The sequence below is a fragment of the Epinephelus moara genome, chromosome 19 (assembly GCF_006386435.1).
Source record: "Epinephelus moara isolate mb chromosome 19, YSFRI_EMoa_1.0, whole genome shotgun sequence".
NCBI lineage: Eukaryota > Metazoa > Chordata > Actinopteri > Perciformes > Serranidae > Epinephelus > Epinephelus moara.
Window position 1 is genome coordinate 30,961,100 of NC_065524.1, and position 24,780 is coordinate 30,985,879.

At 42.4% G+C, this 24,780-nt stretch overlaps 1 protein-coding gene across 7 annotated transcripts in view; it reads left to right on the plus strand.

The window, feature by feature from the left end:
- Positions 1–24,780, plus strand: part of ehbp1 (EH domain binding protein 1) — a 162,570-nt gene that overhangs the window by 127,651 nt on the left and 10,139 nt on the right. For all 7 annotated transcript variants that reach the window (XM_050071704.1, XM_050071707.1, XM_050071709.1 and 4 more), the window contains 2 exons: positions 21,499–21,598; positions 23,285–23,358. In XM_050071704.1, coding sequence (XP_049927661.1) covers positions 21,499–21,598; positions 23,285–23,358 — 174 coding nt within the window. The remainder of the gene's footprint in view (positions 1–21,498; positions 21,599–23,284; positions 23,359–24,780) is intronic.

The following is a 24,780-nucleotide window of genomic DNA, read 5'->3' on the forward strand; positions in this document are numbered from 1 at the left end:
TTACTTTCTTCATTTTTGTGTGCTTTCTTTGTCTGTATTATTTCTTTTTTCTTGTCTCTCTTTCTGTCACTCTTTCTTTCTCAACCGTCTGCATCACTTTTTATTCGCTCTGTTCCTTTTTATCCCTGTGAATCTCTATTTCCTTTTCCTTTCTCTCACCCCTGCACTCCCTCCTTTTCCACACACCCCCTCTCCTCCCCTCCTCTCTCCCCTGGTTTGGGCACAATGCAGCTTTCTGCGGCATTTTCTATTACGCCGCGGCCCTCCCCAGATGAATCCCAAGTAATTGGGGTGGTTAATTTATTTACTCAGAGGCAGTTCACAGCACATTAAATAATAGAGATAATTGAACAAGAATTGTCAAGTGTCTTCTGATATCAGACACATTACAGGAGGGAGTGTGCATAAAACTCCATTTCTATGCCCCCATTGTTTATGGTAATTAAGTACACAGATTTATTCCTTGGTTGCCTTCCAAGCTTATGGCAAGCGCCATTGTTGTCTTCTATTAATATGTAATCAGTAAATAGTTTAATTTTCTAATCTGCGGTTGGAGAATTCACTTTCTAACAACTCTTAATTACTGCTGGGCTCTAATGAGTCTCGCCATGCCGACGCAGCCAGCCAATCAGAGGCCAGGCCCGGGTCGGGGGGGAATTTGAATTCCTGCGGCGCCCCCCCTCGACTAATGAACTTGTTATTCTTGCACCACTGGGAGCACTGTCCTTCACACATGCAACATTAGGAGAACGTTCACCTCCTGCAACACATAAAAACCAAATATTTATACGAGTTTATTGATTATACGAGAAGAATATTTGTGCATTTCAACAGAAGCTGTGTATTAATTACATACGCTCCAGAGCATTATTACATGGCTGTCTATAAGTGTAAAACTTTAGTTTAACTATTATGTAACCTTTATACACAGTGCTGCACGGCATGCACAGATTGAAAACTTTTGATGGCGTCTTTAATACGTGTTTTATTACCATGCTAATTTTCATCAGAATTAAGATCCCATTCATCGTTATTGTGTTTCTAGCGATGCATGTAATGCCTCTGACCTTGGCATTGTTAGTTTTCTAAAGGTATTGTTACACAGAAAAATATATCAAACCCTCCTTATTGAAAATTCAGCTTGAGGTATGAAGAAGCATTCAAATGCATCTTGTAGCCTTCGCAGAAAATCCCCTGGCCCCTGTTTGAATATATCTCAGCCACCCCCTACCTGGCCCCTGCACCTATTTACACACACCTCCCATTTCAAATAGCTATATAACCTGCAACAATGGACGCAATTATCCAAATAATGGCACTTAGCCGCACCGTAAAGCTGCCTCTCACCTACTGCGCATTTGATAAGAGATAAACAAGCAGAGAGAGGAGAGAATGAGTTTTAGCTCTCCCAGATTAACATATGTTTAAAAATTGCACTCGAAGCCGATAAGATTGACACAGGGTTTTTATGGCGCGCGCTCCTTTAATCTGCCTTTGTGTCTGCGAGTCGACGAGAGGAGAATGGCACAAGGAGGGATCCGGCAAGAGCTTAATGTACTTTACACATGCAGCCTATCCCCCTCAGTATCTGAGAAAGGGACAGAACGGACTGTCAATGCCGTCACGTTGGAAAGGGTTGCTGGCCTCGACTTGGTGTGTGATTGTGTGGAGGATTGCAGAGCGGCTTAAACGTCAACCTGTGGCTCTAAATCACAGTCATCCAGACTGAGGCCTGCGAGCGAATTCTGATTCATCTAATTGTTTTTGTTTTATTTGCCATTATCAGGGATTATGAGATTTAAGATCACTACTCTGTGATGTACTATCTTTAAACTCATATTTTGAAATTGTAATCCACAGAGGATTGCTTTTAAATTTATTTTCCTTCTTTTGAAGCTATTTTTCAGGTTGGTAATGTGTTCAAATTTCCACAGATCCTCCATGTGTAGTCCAAACACTAATGGTGATGGATCAGGCATCATTGTGTATTACGTTTATATTTCTTAGCATCAAGTGAGCCGGCCTCTCACTCTTTTTCCCATGCCTGTCGTCCTAATCCAGCATTGTGGCAGCATCAGCTTATAGTTTGACTAAAGATTTAAGCTTGGGCTACGTGAGTGGCATAGGCACTCACGCACACACTCACATATACGCATGCACATCAAGCCCCTGCCTTGTCTCGTTGCAGCAACACAAACAGCGTGTGCAGCTTTAAGTATATTATCAGAGCCAGTTCTTTCACAAACGTATTGCTGAAGAAGCTTAACATTAATTATTGTAACTTTGGGCAGATTACATCCGTGCCCGCCTTGTAAGCGCAGGCAGACTCATCTTGACCTCCTATACGAGAGCTTAAAGACACAAGAATGGCATTTTACCAACTTTAATGGGATAACCAGTCTAATCTTTCAGCACTGACAGAAGAAAAAGTGTTTAGACTATAATACCCTCCCCAGTTCACACACTGAAAGATGGAGGGAGAGAGGTTTTGGTGATGGCTTTAATCAACGTTCACTTTGTTTTTCAGGTGCCACATTTTACAACTCCTCTTTTTCTGTCTGTTGTATTTTGTCGGAGTTTGAAAAAAAGTGCCCTTTTGAAAACGAAATAACATTAAGCTTCAATCATGGCTCTCCCAACAAAGGTAGACTTGAAAATAAACACGGGCTATGCTGAAGGCTTGTCCACGGCGTGAATTGTGATTGAAATTGTTGAGCAGAGAGAGATTGCGTCTGTTTATCCATAATCACACACCCAATTCGTAAGCTAAGCTCATGGCGACTGAGATAGACACGGCCAAAAAGAAGATGCGTCTCCTTTTTGAAGCCTTTGGTCATTTTCTTGTTGTTGTTGTCAGGGTTACGAAAAGAGCACTCACTTTCAATCGAATGGTTTTGTATCAGACCGCGGTGGAATGTGTTTGTGGTCATCTTGAATTCACTTCAGGAGCAAATGCACCGTTCTTCCCTATGGGGGAAGAAAAGAAATCTAGGGATCACTCCTTTAAAACCCCATTGCCTTTTTCTTGCCTTTGAGGGGACAAAACAAAGGATTTGAGCTTTTTGTTTTGTGTGAAAATGTGTGTGTGTGTGTGTGACTCCAAGGTTCAACTGGGTCAGAACACAGATTAACACCCCCCCCTTCACACACACACACACACACACATATACACTCCCATCCCCGCTCATGCCCTTAATCTCCTCGGCCATTTGAATGTTTGAGCAGCAAAACAATTTAATTAGTCAACTTGCAAGGACTCTGCACAAGCGACCAATGCTGAGCTCCTGCCTCCCCTGTGCTTTCTGTCCCCCCCACCCACCCCCAGTCCAGCACAGTGACACCACCCTCACTCCCAGATGTGCGCTGCTTCTTTTTTTCTTTCTCCCGCTCGGTGTCAGCCTTTCATACATTCTTTAACAGTGGGGATGAAAGGGGGATTTTTAGGAAGATTAGGGAACGGGATCCTCTAGGCATTGTCTGAGAATCTTCAGATAAAACGAGCTGGGTGGATGGAGTCAACGGGAGGGAGGGAGGGAGTTAGGGTGGAGGGAAAGGGGGGTGTAGCTGCTCGAGGGAAAGGGGGGTGTAGCTGCTCGCCACATCCCAGAGATGTGCAAGTTAAATTTGTTTGTAAACTAGAGCAGGAATTACTGTGCACTCCTTCTTATTTTCAATTTTTGTCCTTTCTTTTTGGGTTTCACTTTCCTCCTCTGTGACGATTTTGTCCCTGCTTTTATTTTTCGTACACCCTAAATATTTTTCCACGCTCCCTCTTAATCAGTTAAAGTTGTTCCGACTGGGCCAGTCTCTCCTCCTTCCCTCAGCCTGCCAGCGATAGGGCCGATTAACATTTTCAGCAGAGGGGTGAGTAAGTGGGGATGGTGGGAGATGGAGGGGAGGCAAGGGGGGGGGTTTGTTGGAGAGAATTGGGAGGTGGACAATGGCCGCTTATGATAATCTGCTCTTTATTGGAGCATCCCGCCAATGCTTTCATCAGCCGCCTCTCTGCCTGAGACCCCATGCAGCAGCCGGTCCAACAAACCGTGCTGCAAGCTGCCAAACACATCGTCACAGACACGCGCATGCAAACACAGAATACACACACATATACACACAAGTTACACATTAACAAACACACTGAATATGTCCCCACACATACAGAGGGGCCTGTACTGCACACTCTTAAGCAGCACAGTGATGCACGCAATCAAATAAACCAGAAAAATAAAGCACTGTGGATTTAATTGATTGTTTTTGTGCTGCGGCTGAAAACCGTCTTTCATTAAATACATCTTAAGGGTTAATTTGACTCTTTGAAGTGAAGCTGTCATGTTTTAATCCACCTGTTTTGCTCCACCTCTACGTTTGTTAATGCAAACTTTATCCTGCTTCCATCTGTTAGAAAACTTCAATTAAAAGGAGAACCATTCCCGTGTAGCTCAGATTCACGTGGGATATTTGTTATTTTGTTGTTTGTTTTTTATGTGGTCGATTATTAGTTAGTTAACAAACTGCGACCCAACAACATAATTGAATTTCAACCTTGCAGTCAATTAATCAAGGCTTTCTTATGGTAACAGATGTGGTGGCACTCCACAATGCAGGTTAATGACAGAGGTTTGGCCAGTAATTACACCATTCACTTGCTAACACAGCTGCTCGCCATGCTGCCGTTGTCATCACCCCCCTCATACACACTCCTCCCCATTTCCCATTGTAATGAGCACTCCAGGCTACAAATACCAACAGCTGTCTTTTCCAATACATTTCCATTTAAATATCTATTTAAACACAGCAATTTTGCATTTGTGTATTGAATCAAAGCTGCAGTCAGGGCCAGTGGCAGTAAGTGCTGGTGTTTGGTGTCAGCTGTAATGTAATGCTATTCCAGATTGAAAGGATTTATTTGACACATTTACAAACACATTAGGGACAGAACCGAAGACTTAATTCGTCTTTACCTTCAAAGATTTGATGTTTTTCAGCAAAACAAATATATTTTGTTGATGCAGTGTAGTGACACGACTGAGCTGTTGCCCTTAAGCAAACCTGTGAGTGAAGGGAGAAACAGACAGGGAGTGAAGACGGAGAAGGAACGGATGCAGTGATTGTGTAACAGAGAGAGACGAGGGGGGAAGAACTAGTGAGTCGCAGCACGGAGATGTGAGAAGGATGACTAATGTTGTTAGCAGAGCCATTACTGGTCCGCAGATTAATTCATCAAGCAAATTCATCGTTCACCTCCCCTCTGCCTCTTGTCACAAGGCGTGTAATATGACACCCCTCAAATTTGTTCTAACATCTACCCCAGGGGGGGTCGAGCTCCCCCCTCCTCACACACACACACACACACACCCTCCTTCTCTTTGCTAATGGAGCAGGCGGAGCCACTTATGCTAAAAAGATTGCAGCTGTCTGTCAGCAGGTTGAAGGGGGGGCTGTCCTCCACTGGGGGTTATCGCTGCTCTCGCTCACACACTTTTTCATTCAGAAATTTCTCTACTCCCTTCTCTCCTTAACAAATATAAATAACTTATGAGTGTCTTGACCTGTGTGTGGGCGTGTGTTTAAAGCTAAATGAGGGAATGATGCTTTTAAATCAATTTATAAACCATCGAGAACAAAGTCTGAGTTTCATTTCGGATTTTTTAAATACTCGTAATGCCCGAGTTTGGTACAGATCTTTCAACAAACCCTTTTTTATTTAACAACGTGAATTAGAGTTCCTAAAGTCCCCGTTTTAGCTTCTGTACTGTGACATGTTTCCCAGTGAAAGTGAGATTTTAAACCACTAAAAAAGTGGGTGAGCTTGAAGTTCTGCGCAACACAGAGCCACAGTGGACTGTCGGCTCCTTACATAACACCTTACTGTTAGATCAGGAGGAAGACAAGGGAGAGGTAAATGAATTAGAGCTCCACCACATTGTTTTTAAAATGAAAACAAAGGTATTGCCCACTGATATCCAAACACACATCTCGTCCTGTCTCTCTCCATATCGCTCTGTTAGCTACTAAAACCCACAAACTGTGAAGTGTGGTTTTATGTAACCACTGTGGCTAGCTAGTCACCCAAAGTCTTACTTGATAGGATGAACCTTTGTAAACGCCCTGAGTGCAGGATGAGTCATCCGACATTTAAAAGCTTATCAACCTATCACAGGATTTTACAGAGAGAGAAAGGACAGGCATTTTTATATTAAAAACTTGGATGCTGTTTTTTAAGAAATATTTGGCACATACCAAGAGATATATTATCACAGAGGGCCACAAGATTAAAACTAGGAAAATGTATTTTTCATTTTACTGGGTCTTTAGATAATGTCCAAACCGCATAAGAATTTTATTTCTACATAAAATAAGCCAATATTTTGATTTAAATACAAAATATCTCTTTAAACAATAAGTTAACAGGACTATGAATATGACCATACATCCAGTGCCCTTCCTTGTCTTAGCCAAAGTGTGTATTCCATTACAGTGTGTTAAATCTAACTCCTGGCGTGCATAGAAAACCCTACAGATGTGTGCTGATGTTTGTGTAAAGCTGTCCCAATTAACACCATCAACAGGTACTGAGGTTTACACTAGCACTAAATCAACTCGTGTTTCTCCGCCCCTCTAAGCCCCCCAAATGGTTCACACCTCAGTGTGTGTAAACACATACTCAGGGAGCTAAACCACCTGGCTTAACCTTAGCTTAGCCCCACCGAGCCCCGGCTTATCTGCACATTTCAACAGTGATTCCATAACACTGCTTTTAGCTCTGGAGCCGCATGAGTCACAGAGGAAGGCCTCAGTGTTTTGGGTGGTTTAATAGAAATGAGTTGATATAACATGTGACAATCTGGAAATAATACAATATAAATATTTTCTTTTTTAAGACAGACTTTCTCCTCTTTGCCGCTTTATTTCATACATTTACATATCTAAAATTTTCCTTATCTACATTCTACATTTGTTGAGTTTGGTTGAATTATTTAGAGCAATATAAATTGTGTTGGAGCTTTTAACTGATATAAATACTTGTGTCTCAGTTTGGTGTTTTTGCAGCATTCAAAACAAAAAAGGTTCAAATTTCAGCTCAGACTTCAAGATATTTAACGTTTTGAGCAGAATCCAGCTCGATGACATTGTATTCTCCCTCTTCATGTGTCTCCTGCTAGCTGTACTGATTATGTAAAAAAAAAAAAAAACTCCCCCCAGCCCGGCCACACTCAAGCAGAGCAGTCAGAGGAGAAAACGAACCCAGGGCCTAACAAATACATGAAGGTTTGGTTTAACTAAATCCCACAGATAATGGCTACTGTGTCAAAGACTAAAGATAGCGGGAGGGGTGGTGGCGGTGGTGGCGGTGGTGGATGGAGGGGGGGATTACTCCGGCGTTTTGCATCAGTTGCTTTCAGCTGGGTGGCCCTGCTTGTCAAAAAAAGAAGGGAGAGACGGAGGGAAAGAGAGAAGGAGAGAAAAGCATTTAACGCGGCACATTGAGAAGAAGAGGGCTCTTAATGCCATCAAAGCAAGGGGAGAAATCAGCCATTAATTTATTCTAGCCCTCACACACGCACGCACACACACACGCACTCGTGCATGCAGGCAGGCGGGCACACACACACACACAAACCATGTACACTCCTTTCTGTTGTTTCCTCCAATTGTAGATAATTTCAGTAACATCTGGTCCACGCCAGTCTTGGAAGCCCACCAGGACCAAGGTTGACAAAATGTTACCACTGATCCCCTTCCCTCTGTGTCTGTGTCTGTGTCTGTGTGCGCACACACCTTAAATGATTTGTGTGTGGATTGAATTATAGCCCTGACGTGAGGAGAAATTTTTCACCCTTAGATTCAGGAGGAGGGGCAGATGACTGGGCTATTCATTGGCTGATAAGAACTGATGGGGAGGTTAATAAGCTACACACCCAGGTCATCACAGGCTTTTTACTGGGCTACGGAGGAGAATGGAGGACGATGATGATGATGAGAGGTGTGTGTGTGTGTGTGTGTGTGTGTGTGTGTGTGTGTGTGTGTGTGTGTGTGTGTGTAGCAGGTTGTAAGCCCGTGGAGTTGGAGGCAGTGCATCTCTTCAGTATCTGTACTTTGACATACCTTTTAAAGGTCCCTCAAAGTTTTCTCTATCACACTAAATTAGCTAAATTCTGACTTTAATGTAAGTGAGTGAATGTGTGCGCTTTGCAGTAATGGGTACTTGCACAGCTTAAATGTTCTGTAAAAGCATCTTGCATCTCTGAAGCATTTAACATTTATGTGAATTGTTTTAGTGTGCACCTGTATGAGCAGTTGCAGGGCAGACCTGTGCAGATATCTCATCGCAACACTGTTTAAAGAGTTGGTTGCTATGTTAGGTTTTGTAGTAACCAGGAAGCTAGTTATCTTTTGTTGTTTTTATTTATAATGATAGTAATACAGAATCTGCATGTTGGAGACTTTTTGCTCCTCCTGCTGTACGCCCTCATTTAAGTTCCTTCTGGGTTGCCCAGTCATTAGCAGACACACTTGATATTTCATCAGTGGCGTCTAAGTGTGGGTAACAAGCCACATTCTGCCTCTGGTCATTGTCCAGACAAACTTTGGCTTTACACTCAAAACTGTGTAGGATGTTTGTGTAAACATGGTTATATGTTTACTGATAAAGCAGGTAAAATAAGTTAAGCTGCAGCATGAGCTTCAATTGCTACGCTACCAACACTCAGCTACATGCAACAAGATGTGAATTGATGATGTAATATGTTAATTGGTCCAATAATTTCCCAGTGAGTACAAAGCAGGGGTGTCTAAGCTTTTGTTTAACTGGGGCCAGATTAGATAATGGGAAATGAGCACGGGACCCGCTACTTCTTGCATCATGTGCGCCGTATATTTGGAAAGACAAGCCGCAGGCCGTTTAAAAACCATCCACAGGCCACACTTTGAGATGCCTGCTATAAAGTTACGATGTTCAGCGTTATTGTCTTTACACGATGCAGTGTTGCACAATGTAATGCAGTTGTAGCCTCCTCCACACTACACACAGAAGATTTATAAACACATTCAGATATTTAAATTAGAATGAAACAATAAAATAGAACAAAGTATGTAAAAGTAGCACTGAAGTAAAAAAAAAAAGTAAATTATAATTTATAGTTTTTATACATTACATTCATATTTATTTACCAGCTTCACCTCTTCAGCATGTTTTAACACCAAGCTCAACATTGCTGTCATTTACAAATAGAGCTCAGACCAAATTTTTTCCCACAATTCCCCAGTGTAACCTGAGGCGAGAGGCAAGCACCCCCACTGAGCAGAAGACAAAACACTCAAACAGAAAAACAGACTAATCTCTCTTCCTCTCACTAGTCTCTTTCCCTCCCCTCTGTCTCTCACACACAAGCACACGCTGACTATTTTAGCAATGCTGCTGTTGGATACCAAGCTCCCTTCATTCCAAATACTTTAAGTCTCTTTCCTTAACTTTAATACCTGTTGAAGATGTTCAAGAGACGCAAATCACTGCTGTCAAATTTAAATTTGGTGGCACAGAAGCGACATGTTGTAGCGCTTCCACAGATGTCTTAGTTTTACAAAAGCAGCAGTGAAATGTGAGGGAATTTATTTACATGCACATTCATTATATTAATGTAATCATATAGCTGAGCTCAAAAGTTTACACTACTGCCAGGAACTTGAACAGTACTGCAAATGCTGTTTGGAGCATCAGTCAAAATGTACAAAATGAATGTTGAGCAGGAAATGCTGCAACGTTCACAATATACACAGTAAGCATTCCCTTAATGACAGATCCCTGACATGTAAGTGGATGTGTTGGTGCTGAGGAGTAATGTGAATCAAATGAGTTTAAACAGGTGGAGCTGAAGATGTTTTCCCAGTGAGCATCACCACTGGTGTTGAGGTGTTTGATTTTTGTGTTGAATCACTGAACCTTAATAGAAGTCAGCCCCCAAAGGGCCAAGCAAAGGCTCTCGTTCTGAAGAATAGAAAAAGGCACCAAGCAGAACCCTAGCATGGGGTCTCTCCTCTCTCCTCTCCCCCTCCATACCTACTCTTGTCCCAGGGCTAATAGGGAGGCGCCTGGCGCCTTTCCTGCTCCCTATCACCCACTCACCTTAATAATAAAAGCGAGCCCCCTGTGGAAAGGAGCTAGCATGAGCTGGTGAAGAATCATGCTGTTAATAGGATGATGCCTTTTTGCCTTTTGTCATGAGATTATGAACGGGGATAGCCTCTCCTTGCCTCTCCTCTCTGCTCCTCCACTCTTCACACACAGCTACAGGCCTCCTGGAGGGCCCCGTCGAGTTGGAGTGGAGACAGGCGTAACCGAGGCTTTGTTCCTCTGCTTGTATGGTAAAAGGCTCGCTAATGAAATACCTTTTAGGGGGTATCGGCAGGTGAGCTCCCCAATCAGGCATTTCAGCAAAAACACACACAGGCGTACGTACACTCACATATTCTCCGGCTCCTCTTCTCTGCCCCCTCTTGCTATATTAATTACCTGAAGTGCTCTGGCCTTGCGAAAAGCTCTCGATTCTGCCGCTCTCCTTCTTCTCTTCATCCAACACGACAGCCACAACGGCCTAAGCTAGCCTAAAGTGAGGGGTGCAACAGAAAAGGCAGGATGATAATAGTTGTAATGAACACGGGTGACAATAATGAGAAAGGTAATTGAGAAATGGTGTATGGCAGGCCCCCTGATTTTCCTTTTCCAGCCCCAAGCTAAGTGGGGACAGGTTGAAAATCATCTTATTTAGAGCTCAGTTAAATGGTTCTTGTAGAGTGTTGGAGAGAGCAAGGATTTCTGACGCTAAAGCTAAAGCGAGCTGACAAGCATTAAGTAGTGATACAGCGGCCTAATGGGTTAGAGAGTGTTTAAAGTCGCTGCTGGCGTCATAGACTCTCTTTTAATTTCTTATTGACGTTGAGTGGCATGGTCAAAACAGGCTGTGCTGTACTGTTGGGATTATTGTTAAACACTTTAATGCTTCACTGCTGTTCTTTTCTTTTCCACTCTGCTCACTTTGATTGTTTTCTGTGTGCATGGATGTGAGAAAATACTCCCTGTAGGACTGTGCATGCATCAAAGACTCGCTGTTTGACCATCGAGCAGATCTGTGTATTCTGCTTCCGTCTTACACGTAGTTTTGTGTGTGCGTTTGTGTTGTCTACCTTTTCTTGTGTGTGTGTGTGTGTGTGTCTCTGTTTCTTTCTGGCCTTCTCACCCAGGCTGTGATAGAGACAGGGCGGTCTGGGCTTTAACAGACAGAGGCTGCCTCCACCAGCCCATAGTCTGCCACTCTCTGATAATGTTTATTGATTTGTAGCAAAAACACAATTTGATGGAGTGGGGCGAGGGGAGGGAGAGGAAGAGATGTGGGGGTTGAGCTGAGGAGGGGGGAGGATTGTATTTGTGTGATTGTCACAGCTTGGCTGGCTCTGCTGCTAGACAAACAGAAAAATACTCCAGAATGGCATTTGTTTTGTTTTGTTGTGTCTGTCCTTTTATTTGATAATCAGTTAAAGAATCAAATACTAACTCGTAGACATACATTTATTAAATGAGAAGGTAGAGACAGTTGAAAGAGGAGAAGAGCTAAATTAAGCTGATTTATAGTAGTCTGTAGGCTCTAAGCAGAGCATAGGCAAGTGGCTTACACAGTTGTGAGTATTTATACTTGTGTGCTGATGAGTCTGCTTCGCTCTGCAATTACACGACCAAAACCCTAGTTGGCGCTGGGGGGTTTTATACCACTGTGTTGACTTTCTTCGTGTACCATAAGCTATTGAGCGTAAGCTCTAAACTGAGTGGATCATAATGGAGCTGAAGGTCTTCCACACGTTCATTTATTTGTGGCACACTGCTGCAATATTGGTATTCACCACCACATATAGATTTTCTATTTTTGCAGCTGAGTCTCTGTTGCACAGGTGCCCGTGGCAGAGCATACTCTGTGCGCAGATGGGGCGGCATTATGCTAGGTGCACTGAAAGTGAAACTTAACCATTCGTGAAGTCACATAGAAATAGAATGCTATATTTCTTAGAACGACAGCGCTCCCGTCTTAGTCTTGTCTATTGTTTCTCCAACCTGCTTTAGATAAAAACAGCTTCTCACAGAAACGGCTCACCCTGTATGTAGTCCAGTGCTGGATCTAACTTATGTAACGACAGCAACAGAAAGTTTTCTTTCACTGGCACCTGCAGCAGCTGCTTCTTTAATCCATCAATCAGATCAGATCGGTTCAGATCGAGCTGACCAGAAAACTGATGCAAAGAATCTGCGTCTTAAACTCGACAAACTGCTGCTGAGGAAAAAAATAAAAGCCACTGAGAGTTCTGCCTGCATTGCATTCACAGACAAACCTCTGAAATCAGAGAGGGGACAGAGAATGATTACAAAGGGACACAGTAAATGTGTCCGGTTTTTCGGTCCAGCACTGCACCTACAGCACATAGAGTCAGCAAGGTTTAAACCAGCCTGTAGGAGTGTGTGCAATTAAGAGAGAGAAAGCTGCATTACACACTTTTCAACCCTTTGTACAAGCAACAGAAAGTGTGTATGCGTGCAAGCATGTACACGTGTGTGTGTGTGTGTGTGTGTGTGTGTGTGTGTGTGTGTGTGTGTGTGTGTGTTCAAAGTGAAGACTCCCAATATGAACATTTCATCTCCAGAGTGAGTCTATTATGTGAACTCTGTTTGCCCGAGCCCCCACCTCTTCTTAACCTCTAAGGTGGAGGAATGAGAGGTGTCTGGAGGTTGGTCTACTGTTAGCTCTGAGGTCAAACGTGTTTGCCCAATGGTGTGTATGTGTCTGTGTGTGTGTATGTGTGTGTGTTTCTGTGTACATAGGAGAGTGCGCAGAGGAGAGCAAGGAGGCGTGTGTGTTTAAGAGAGAGGAGGATGAGAGGAGGAAACATATTAGCAGGACAAACCCCATCATCTGTGTTTAACATGGTCTCTGAACACAAATGTTCAAACAGTGACATGATGGGCACTGCTAGGTACACTCTCCTGCTCATTAAAAAAGGCTTTGGCAGTCCTAACGTCTGCAGTTCATCTGCCCTTGACACAATGCTCATGATCAGGGCTGCGTGATTACAGCTAAAATGGTAATGGCACTTACTTTTGCCAGATATTACAAGCACCAATAATGATCATAGTTATTAAGAAAACTTCAGAGACAGTTGTACAGGTCTTTTGCCCGACTCTGTGTCTCCTGCAAAATGTTTTCCTACAGTGTCCGATCGTAGCAATTATTTATTGCTGTGAGGCACTCACAGCACTTGGTTAAGGTTAGGGACAGATTGTGGTCTTGGTTAAATATTGATGAGTCAACACTGACTTTAAACACAGGACCGGACATGTTTGTTTGTCTTAATATTTCCCTGAAACCACAATCTTTCTCCTAACAAAAGTGCCTTTGATGTTTAAACCTAACCGCAAGCAAGATTCAGAGTGCTCATCCCACTCTCAGGTGTCTGAGTCCCTTCCTTTCTACGCCCACCATCCACCCTGACCTTTCTTGGGACTTCTATGCAGCTCGAGGACATCTGTAGCACTTCCTTAACGGGAAGCTGGTTAGCATAATCCAGGCACCTGATACTGTACATTTTCTCCAACACACATTTGGCAAAACAAATTAGTAGTATATAAACATTAGTTGCAGCGAAACATTTCTGTATTTACCAGCAGTTATATTTATGAAATATTGTTCTTGGATATTTGTTACCCAGCTGTTTTTTAATATTTACAAACTAGCGTATTCTGTGCAGTACATGTAGTGATTTAAATTAGAAACGTTTGTTTCGTATCTTCATTACCAGCATCAGGCAGCCACCTCGGTAATGGAGAGACAGAAGGGCGGTTTGCACATATTGAGGCCAACTGTACTTTGGTTTCACTGATTCATGATCAATTTATACTGGTTAACTGGTATCTACCCTTAACCCCATCGTTATTTTTTATTGTGGTGGGTGAGCCTTTTTTAACCCAGGACAGATGTTACCCTTAAGTCCCTTTCCCACTGGACAAAACAGCCACGGACGTTTGGCTTTTATCTCTAGTGGGAAAGGTTACAATCTGCAGTTACTTCCAGGACAAATGACTCTGCAGGTATTTATCACGTAGCCACAAAATACAGTCTGTCTCCATCCAAACAGCGCTCAAATGTCCTTCAAAATTAGTTGGCACAGAGTTTGAAACTCACAGTTTCTCACAATTTGAACCTTAATAATTAACAGATAGAAAAAAGATGTTATCACTAACATTTTCACTGGCCTCCATGCTGCTTTCTACTGTTTACTTACCTGTTTTCCGGCGTGTTCGTAAAGTCAAACATGACACACCAGGAAAAAAACATAAAGACATACTCGTTAACTGGCAGTGGGACACAAGTTTATTTTTATTTATTTTAAGTATAAATAAACCTGCATATCTGCGCTGATTTTGATATAAAAGGTGTATAATTTGATTTGATCAATTAACACCTCAACAGGTGTTCTTCAGACCCATATTGATCGTTTTTTTATTGCTCTTGAATTTTATATCAGCATTCTACTTCAATATTTTAACATTTGACCCATGCTGACTTCCTGTCATTATTGATAATGGAAATCACAATCATTACACAAGATCAGACATGATTAATCCAGCAGCGCTGCATGTAGGGGAGTCTCTTCTCTAACATCAGCACACTGACTGAAAGATAGACCTCCACCGTTAACACACTTTGTAATTAGAAACAAATAATTATGCAGCCCCACTTATGATTATGAAAAAGACCCAATTCATGCCTCAGTCACACCCCACTCCTGCCTCTCATGCTCTCTCCCCCACCACCACCTCTTTTGTAAGTTGTAAAGCAAGCAGTGGTTGACAAATGACACCGGTGGAAAAGGCAGTCATTGTGCCTCAGTGTGAGAGAAGGTTTTTCTTTTTTCTCTTTCTTATTTTACTTTTCCCCTTTTTTCTACCCGGAGGGAGGAGGGAGGGAGGTAAAGAGGTGAGTGTGAATCGGTTAATGTGTTCCATTCACCAGACATTATACACAGGTTCAATAAAGCAGGAATCTGCTCTATACGCTGGGACCATTGTGCCATTGAGGGGCGGCTAAAAAGGCCTCGAACAAGCCTCCCCGGAAAAAAATAGCCCTCAGCACCACTCCAGTAGAGAGCAGAATAGAAGAGGAGAGAGCAGGAGGAATCACATGTGAAATGTGGAGAAGATTGGGAGGGGGTTGAGATTTGCACATATCGTATAGTGTTGTAATGTTGCTGAGCTGAAAATTGCAGCAGCTGTTGCACTCAGAGTATATTACTCTGAAGTACTTTTAAAAAACATAATTCTAACATTAACAAGTTTATAAGAACACAAAAGAAACAACTACTGCAGGCTTTAGATTTTGTTTTATGTGATGAATTTCGTCTTTTTCTTTTTCTATCACAAGCCACACTCTCAGTCTTTCTGTGTCTCCCTCCTAACAAGACACTCCTCTCCTCACATTAATTAAATCAAGTCTTCAGTAGGCTACTTACGCACAATTCCCCCCCTCTGGTCCTCGCCACAGACCTCTCTGATTAGGCCAGCCCCTGTCATGCATATTCACATCTCTGCAGTGACAGCCTTTTAACGAGCTCTTACCTAATCACAGGAAACAATGTTCATCCTGTTCTTTTTATTCCGTCTTTTTCCACATTTCCTTTCATGTGTCTTTGGCTTTCATCTTCCCTGATCCCCGCTGATATCAGACGGGCTTGACGGTCGGATGGAGAGAGCGATGGGAGAGACACAAGTGCGGCTCGTCCCTAAATAAACAGCAATTCAAGAAAGTGACTTGGACACAGAAGAGAAGTTCAGCTCCGCGTCCTCCCTCTCCCTCCTCCTCCTCCTCCTCCTCCTCTCCTTCTTTCTCCTCCTCCTCCCCGCCTTTTTACATGTCCGATAGACAAATTGGATTAGCAGCTATTGGATTAAATGGCAAAATGGTGGGATAAGAAATGAGATGAACGTGCTGTGATCACAGCTTTTAATGTTTTTCTCTTTCTGTCTCATTCATTCTCTCTGTTATCCAAGCTTCCTCCTTCAAGGCACAGAGAGGAGACGTTTCTCTAGTGAAGACAAGTGTAGGATTTATTGCTCCTCCAGTTACTGTATTTCATGTAATGCTTATGTAATGTTTAAACAAATATCTGTAGTTTGTAAGCAGACTGGTGGTCAAAAGGCTGCTCTGTAACTGGAAGGTTCAAGTATTGACCCCTAAATTGCCCCCAGTATTGATTAATTGACTTATTTTCCTCAAAGGTGGCTAATTGCACTGGAGAAATTTATTTATATATTAGTTGAACATCAGAAAACAAATGTTTTATTAAGAGAAAAATGCCAAACAGATTCCCACGTCCTGTGCAAAATATGAACAATCTTTTCCTACTTGTATGCCTGGCAGCTTTGGACAAAAAAAGAGTTAATGTACAAAAGTATTTACTCACTAAAACTACTCCTTGCATGCATTTAGAGAGACCTAGCACAGTAGCTGTACACACTTAATTAAAAACCAGCGCAGGCCACCACCAGCAACAGTGGCAGCAGCAGTTTGACCACCTCAGGGTGGGTTTCATTATTCCTATCTACACTGAATGGAACAGTGGCCAAGATAGCTATCTTAATCTTATTTGGCTATAGAGGCTCACGCTGTCTTTTCACCCCGTCTTTGCCTCTCTCCGTTTCTTTTCTTTTATTTCTTACTCTCTGTGTGTCTCATAGGGATGCATGCAAACACACATTGACCCTCACTTGCCAGCCTGTCTTCGTTCCTTAAGGATAACAGTCTCCCTCCACACACACACACACACACACACACACACACACACACACACACACACACACACACTCAGCAGTTCATGTCATTGTATCCAGATTGTGTTTGTTAGACAGAGAGAGTGAAACAAGAGAAGAGGGAGACAGGCAATCAGATAGAGGGGTTGTCGGGATGTGTGTATCAGTTGTATCTTGGCTCTGTGTGTGTGTGTGTGTGTGTGTGTGTGTGTGTGTGTGAGTTGATTGTATCTTGTGTTTCTCACCATCGCAGCCACATTGATAGCTGAGGTAACACTAAACATGATATTAACGACGATAAAGTTTGCTGTAGGTAGGGAAACCCTGTGTATCTCCATCAGACATATTTCACTAATCCTTTGATGTCCTGATCAAACATTGTACCCATGCCAAACTTACTGCTCCAGTCTCAGTTGATTTTGGCCTGTTTTTATTTTAATTTTTTTTCCTGCTCTGCCCTGCTCTGTGTTGAGCACTGAGAAATGGCGTGTAAGGCAAGCAGCAAGACCCAGAATGCAACCTGCCAAACCGCCAGATGCTTTGATCCAAGATGGCCCCCTGAGAGCCAGCATGGATCCACAGCTTCTCAGAGCCAAGGCTGGATTCACAGACACAGTGTCAGCGGTGCTTGCCAGGGATATTTACACCATTTGTCTTCATACAACACAACGTTCACCAGTTTTTTTTCCTCTGTTGTTGTCACTGTTAACATATGCCATTTGGTGGGCGCGCTCACTACAGAGCAGAGTGTGGATATCAGTGGGAATCAAACCCCCGACCATTTATTAGAGCCTTAAGTTATGCACTGACCAACAGAGTACAGCTCTCTAGTAATCTTTTACATACATAATCTGAAACAGCCCTGGCTTTTTACTGAGTTCACTGATTGGTGACAAGAGATGGGAATTGATAAGATTGTATTGATGCCAGTGTCATTATTGATTCAGCTTATCAGTCCAGTTCTTGATTGATTTCCTTATTGATTTCTGATCAGTTTTTTGTGTGAAAAAAGTAGGCCTACACAGGTTTTCAGCGTCAGCACAACTGTTTTATTGCCTTTGAATCTGAACACAATGTAGATAATGACGATTTTTTTGTACAGCTTTTGTTTTCTATTTATTTATTTTATTTTATTTATTTGTTTTTTTGTCAGAAAAAATCTGCCAAGCTTGCCTGCGCTAATGTTTTTATAACAGGACATTTACTCTCGGAAACAAGCAGCACTGTTATCATCTTTCTTCGTGAAATGAAGCCACGCTTTGGATTGTTTCTTCCTCTCTGCCATGACTCTTTCTTTTGGCAAGTTTCCAACGACAGTTTGACGACATTGCCTTGCAATTCACAACTGTCAGAAAAACACGCAGGCAGCAATAAGAATAATTGATAAGCTCTGAGGCATACGATTGCAATGGATCGGACAACGTGGAACCACTCTCAAATGTAAAAGGTTCTTATTCCCATCCCTAATGTTGCCTAATTTTCCTGGTCACTTTCAGTGACATAATGGAGTTAATCAAATACACTAATTAAATGATGTAAATATTAGTGCGACTAATCATTTAAACAGTTTATCTGACAAAACTGACATTCATCTCTGGCTCCAGCTTCACACATATGACATTTTACAGACTAAAAAATAGAAGATGAACGATTAATCAAGTTATGAAAATAATTGTTGCAATCTCAGTAAACACAGCAGTCATTGTCATTAAATACAGCAGTGACTAACTTAAATATTTTTAATGACAATAGGTATTTTCTGAATGCCACTCCCCCTAATTTATCATGAAATATCTAATGTAAAATGTGACTAATATTTGATTTTGAGGTGTGTTGAAGAGTTTAAGCTACCTCTTTGAAAAAAACTACAGACATGTCTGTCTCTTTAAGAGTCAGGTAGTATGTGGAGGTCAGAGTTCAACTCTGGAGTATGAAGGGAGGAGGATGCTGAGCAGCTGTCGAGCGTCCTGCACCACTTGTCCTCCTTTCATCCCTCCATCTCCTCCTTTCTTTCTCTGCTTTGAAATCTCTCACCTGCTTGCCCTTATTCCCTCTGTCACTCCCTCCCTCTGTCCATCCCTACGCGTCCCTCATCTCTCCCTTTCTCCTTCCTTCCACCTTCCACTCCTTCTTTCTACCTTCCCTCTGACCTCCCTGCCTTTCTCTCTTTCCTTTCCTCCTTTCCTTTCCCTCCCTCCCTTCGCCTCCCCTCCCTCCTTTCATAAATGCGGCTGGTGGTTGGCTGGTAGCTGCTGGCTGGCTAGCGGTGGGGGATATAGCTTTATAATCCCCCCTCGTCTTCCAGCCCGCCTCGCCACAATGTCACAGGAGCTTAATATTTGCCATTATTATTTGCTTGTTTTATTTGACTTCGAGGCAGCACAATGACCTGTCAGCGCCGGCTTTATCCCCCCTCCGAGTGTCGTCCGTTTCAAAGTTGACTACAGTAATCCACGAGCCCCCGATTCCGCTAAATCCTGAAGCTTTCTTTCATTCGCTCGCTTCTTTTTTTTTTTCCTTCTCTCTCTCACTCTCCCGCCCTCCCCGCTCCACCCTCCTAAATGAAATTACATACATCTGCTGGCTCAGAGTATCACAAATGTCCACACACTCACCGGTGTCCGCGCACACATCCACGCGCCTGCCTTTTGTCGTCAATGACGCAGCGGCCCAGTACGCCCTCTCCTCTGCAATGAGCATGGTGTGTGTGTTTGACTGGTTTTCTCTCAGCTTCATCAGTCTTATACACAGATTATGATCAAATTCAGGTTCCCATAAAGCACCAAGCCTGTTGTTTTTAAGTTTGTAGTCTTACAATAGAAGTATGAGTAGAATGAGCTGTTAACACTATGTCACTCATGTTTGCATCTGTCAAAAAGAAGGAGTGCAAAAGCCTCATTTTAGAGATAATAAATTAAAGAAATTATCTCGGGAAAGCTTTAAAAATAGAAAAGAATGATGTTTTTCTTCCATTGTACAGTGCGTCTTATTATTCAGAGGGCCTCCAATTAATAAATAAGTGGTATGAAATGTCTTCTTACTGTTAATTCTGTTATGATGGCTGTCGTAGCTTCCCAGCTATTAAACCTTCCTCTTGAGAAAAAAAAAAAAAAAACAGTGAGAGATAATAACATAAGCCTTAAGACGATCTTTCATCTCGCGTCCTCTGTTTTCATCCATTTCTTCTCTTCACAGACGCACTGAGTGTCAGATTAATGCTGCTGTCGCTGTTTAAATGGCCTCCAGTGCCACAAAGCTTATATCCCAATGCTAGACATAAACAGCGCCGAGTGAGCTGACCATAGCACAAAGTTTATTTATACAGCAATGTGGAGAAAGAAAGAAAAATTAAATGCCAAATCAGAGGCAAACAATTTGAATTTGATAGTATTTTGTGACAATTTACAAGTCAGCTGAAGCCAAAACACTGACATGTGTCTACATCTCATCATGTGGAAAGACTTCTTCAGCTAATTATGCACGATTCCATGTCAGCTTTACATTTATGAAGTAGTTGTAGGAGAACGTTAATAACATATAATACATTTAAAGGTCTGAACCTGTCACTTTAACTACATAAATTAGATGTAAATTAATACATGTTATTGGAGATTTTGTCTTGTTGATATCAAACCAGCATTTTTCTGTTGTCAGCTGGTCATAATTGATAATAAAAGCTTGTGAAAGAGCATTTAACACCACCAGAAAACTTAAATAACATAGATGTAATGCTAGTCTCTGCATTGAAAGACATTAAGTTGCAAAGCTGCCAAAAAATAACTCCCTAGTAACTGGTCTTCAAATCACTGAAATCATCATGATCGTCTGATTTCACTTCACTGAGGCAGCCGAAACACACGGCTCCTCTTCCTGTCTTTACTCCAGGTCAAACACAAGCAATGGAGGCCGTTCTCGTGGCGAACATTTGAAGCTCTCCATTCAGTGTGCTTTGTCCATATCAGTTGTTCACATCCCATTGTATCCTGTAAGTAAGTTACGGCATAGAGCTCTAGCTCCAGGCGTGGGCGAAGCTTACATTAGCCATGCATCTGAGCCTTGCTAGCTCTCCTGTGTGTCGAGCAGGTATTACACTAAGAGAGAGTACCAGAGATGTGTGGTTTTTTTTGAAGGCCTGCTGAGTGATTGGTGGGATATGTATTGCCCTACAGTGAGAGGCTCCACTCTGTAAAGGCGCTCGACGGTAATCACTGAGTTAATCCCGCCCCGGTTGAAGCTGTATTGACGTTGTGAAGACATGGTGTGAAGTATGTGAATGTTTACACAAGGAACATAAGCGAGAGCAGTGTATTTACACACACACATACATACACACACACACATAAATACCTGGTGGACATACTGACTCTGCAGTGGCAAAAAGATTTGACTGAATCATTTATCTGCATCATCTCTTTCATGTGTGTATGGTTGTATACACTGCGCTTTGATTTCATAATTTAAAGACACAGAGGAAGACAGAAAATGACCGTCTCACTCTACTGTAACTTGGTGTTATTGTTTCCTATTTTAGCTTTGTCTCTTTTAACACCTGTCTTTTGGAAACAACCGAGGAGTCAGTATTTACAGCTTATTGAAACAGTGTACTATCATGTATGTAATTGTGCTTGTTGTTTCTGTTTGTGTGCATTTTCCAGGCAACAACAAGGAGGAGGAGGAGTCCATGATGCAGGAGTGGTTCATGTTGGTCAACAAGAAGAACGCACTCATCAGACGACAGAACCAGCTCTCTCTGCTGTACGTATCTCAGATGTTGACTGTTGTTCTGTCTGTGGACAAATTAACACTAAATCCACAATGCTCTGTTTTGAAATCGTTAGCACCTGTTTGTTTAACTCCTTTTTTTTTCATGCCCTGAGAGCAGGGTTCCTACGCAGTATGGGAAAGTATGGAATTCAAGTAATTTCTAGCTCTGGATATGTGTGTAAAAAAGTAAAAGTTTGGGAAAATATTTGTGTTTTCAGACTATTGCCCCCTCTCTGTTTCAAAAATATGGCTTGTCTAAACATTTATAGGTTACGTATGTTGATGTAGCTTTAAGGAAAGCAAACAGACTGTCTTTTACTGCCTTAGGAAACCTTTAAGGCAGAGTTTATCGTCGTTTCCGTGGACACAGTAAATAAACAAGGCAGAGCAGATGCTGTGAAATTTGAATATTTTCACTTCTTTTACTTCTTTTTTATTCTTGTTCACAAAAGACACAAATATGTGGGTGCAACAATAATATAATGTTACTTATTTAATATGTTAAGGTAAAATAATACGAGTGTAGGTAGCACCGGTTAGATTACTTCTCTTTGGGCAGTGATGAACTTGTCTGGATTTGGTGTTGGTTAATTTTTATGAGCTACAGCACCTGTCTTCAATCTTTTATCAGTTATTCATGGTCAGGTTGGATTTTAAAACTATGTATTTACAAGATAAACATCTGTCTGTTTGTAGTCAGCTGTCAAATGGTCTGAAAAATCTGCAGAGGAGTCAGGAAGTTTGAGTCTGGGAAAGTATGGGGTATCAAAATAGATTTGCAGGATCCCCGTGAGGAGGACTAAAAACCTGGAAACATCCCACTTGTATTGGAGCATTAGATCAAACTCGTCGAAGCTGCACGGGATGGGAGTGTACTCTCCACTCCATTCTCCCCCTCTGTCTATCCGCTCATTGATTTACATGTGGACGGGATATGAAATCAATAGAAATGTGGCGATCATCACTCTATCGCTAGTCTCTTTGTATGTGGTCAGCTGCGACAGGTGGAGAGACACGCGCACACACACGCTGCTTTTTTTTTCTTCATTTGCGGCTGTTGGGATTTCAAAGTGTGCAAGCGGAGGAGAGATTGAAGTATTCATAATCACATTATATCGTGGGAAAGGGGAGGCTTTTAAAGTGGCCAATTGACAGAAGGGCTGATTATTAGCCCTTTCTGTTCTCTCTTTGTGGAGGCGAAGAAGAAAAGGCGCCTGTGAAGGACAAATTCTATTAGGGACCGAATAAGCTCATTTTTTAATATGGCTGAAAGAGGAAAGAATTTAATTTGTGCTGCATACACACACACACACCACATATACTCATGCATACATACATGTAGACCACACAGACGCATGACATGTTTGTAGATTCACATTTATTTCATTGTCTTTTTCATTTCTTTCGTTTCTGTCTCTCTTTTCTTTCTTCACACACACACACACACACACACTCACACACATTCACCCAGGGCTGTGTGAGGCGCAGTATGTGTATCAGTTATGTGCAGTAGATTAATGCGAAGCCGGAGAAGGTCCAGGCGAGTCGCTGAATCGATGTTTATTGCAGGTTTCTTTAAGTGCTTAATGATTTAGTCATTAACATATTGATGAACTTTGTTGTGTGTGTGTTTTTTTCCTCTCTTCTCTCTCGCTCTCTCTTTCTAACTTGCCACAGGGAGAAAGAGCACGATCTGGAGAGACGCTTCGAACTGCTGAACAGAGAGCTGAGAGCCATGCTGGCCATCGAGGGTACGACACACACACACACACTCTCGGGCGGTCTTGGGATTTAATATGGTGTCTGCAGGTGTCAAACAGTAGAGTTATGACATCTCTCCTCTCTGTTTTATTTACAAAATCTAACTGGCAAGGTTTAATTTCTTAACTTTGTGTCATTAGATTTATTTCGACAACCAAATGATTCCATATAGATTCATTTAGAGTTGCTGCTGATGTAGAATAATCTTCCAGATTATTATACTACTGATTGCAAACCTCTTGCGTCACTTTTAATATTATAGTAGAGTAGAACATCCGTTAATGTTGTTTTACCCGACAAAATGGCTACCAGAGAAGACACACAGCAACAGTTGGAGTTTATTATTTATTTCATGGTGATAAATAGAAGGCAAAGCTGCTGTTGATCCATGTTTCTCCTCTTGTATGGTTTTCATGAGCCTTTCTTGTCCGGCTGTTGGCCAGCCTTCATCGAGAGCCTGAAGCAGGATGATTTGAATTCTGCGTCGGCTTCTTGATGAGGATTAAGATGCGAGCTTGCGAGGGATTTCACTCCCTGATACTTGATCAATGCTATCTGTTTCCTAGCTAGACCCCGACTAGCCGATGCCTGATTTGAAATCCAGCCGCAGCCGCATTGAGAGACGATTTGCGAGGTTAAAAAAAACAAAAAACAGATGCAGTTATATTATTGAAAGCTTGTTAACTATACCGCAGCCAGAGAAGCAGCCATTGTGTCGTATCAAAGTTGTCAGGGGGCCAGGGAAGTTTAATCCCCTTCGACTGCGTCCTCTTTGGCAAAATGAACCTTTTGCCAATCAATGCTAATTGATTTTGCCATTCGACATTGACCACCACCACCCCCTTCCCCACCCCACCCCATTCTCCTCACAGCCTTCGGACACCCATTGTAATTTCACCGGGCACCTGATAAGCTACCTGGTCCATAATAAATCAATTGTAATTAGCAAGAAAGGAGGCAGGGAGGAGGTTGAGGGGAGCAGACATGCGTAGCCAAGCAGGAGCTGCAGACGGCGCCACGCTGCCTGCGTCCAGGTTGATTTCTTCTGTCTTCGCACAGCCATTTTATTTATTTATATTTATTGAGCTGCAGCGTGTCCGCAAGTCGAGTCAAATGGGAGGATTTCATTTTTTATGGTTCATGTGTCCATGGATGTTTGTGTGTGTGTCCTTTTGTCTCTTCGTCATCCTTTTTATGTGTGTGTAAGTGTCTGTCGGTTTCCTGCTGCCTCTGTGAGAGCATATTTCTTCATATATAGGATGTGTATCGTGTGTCTGCCTTCTCTGCTGTGTGAGTGTGTGTGTGGAGGTGAGAGAGCAGAGATAGTGTGTGAGGTGAGGTGGAGAGGTGGTGTGTGTCGTGTCACCGCGCTCCTCTCTGCCTTCATGTGGACTTGTTGGATTTGCAGCTGA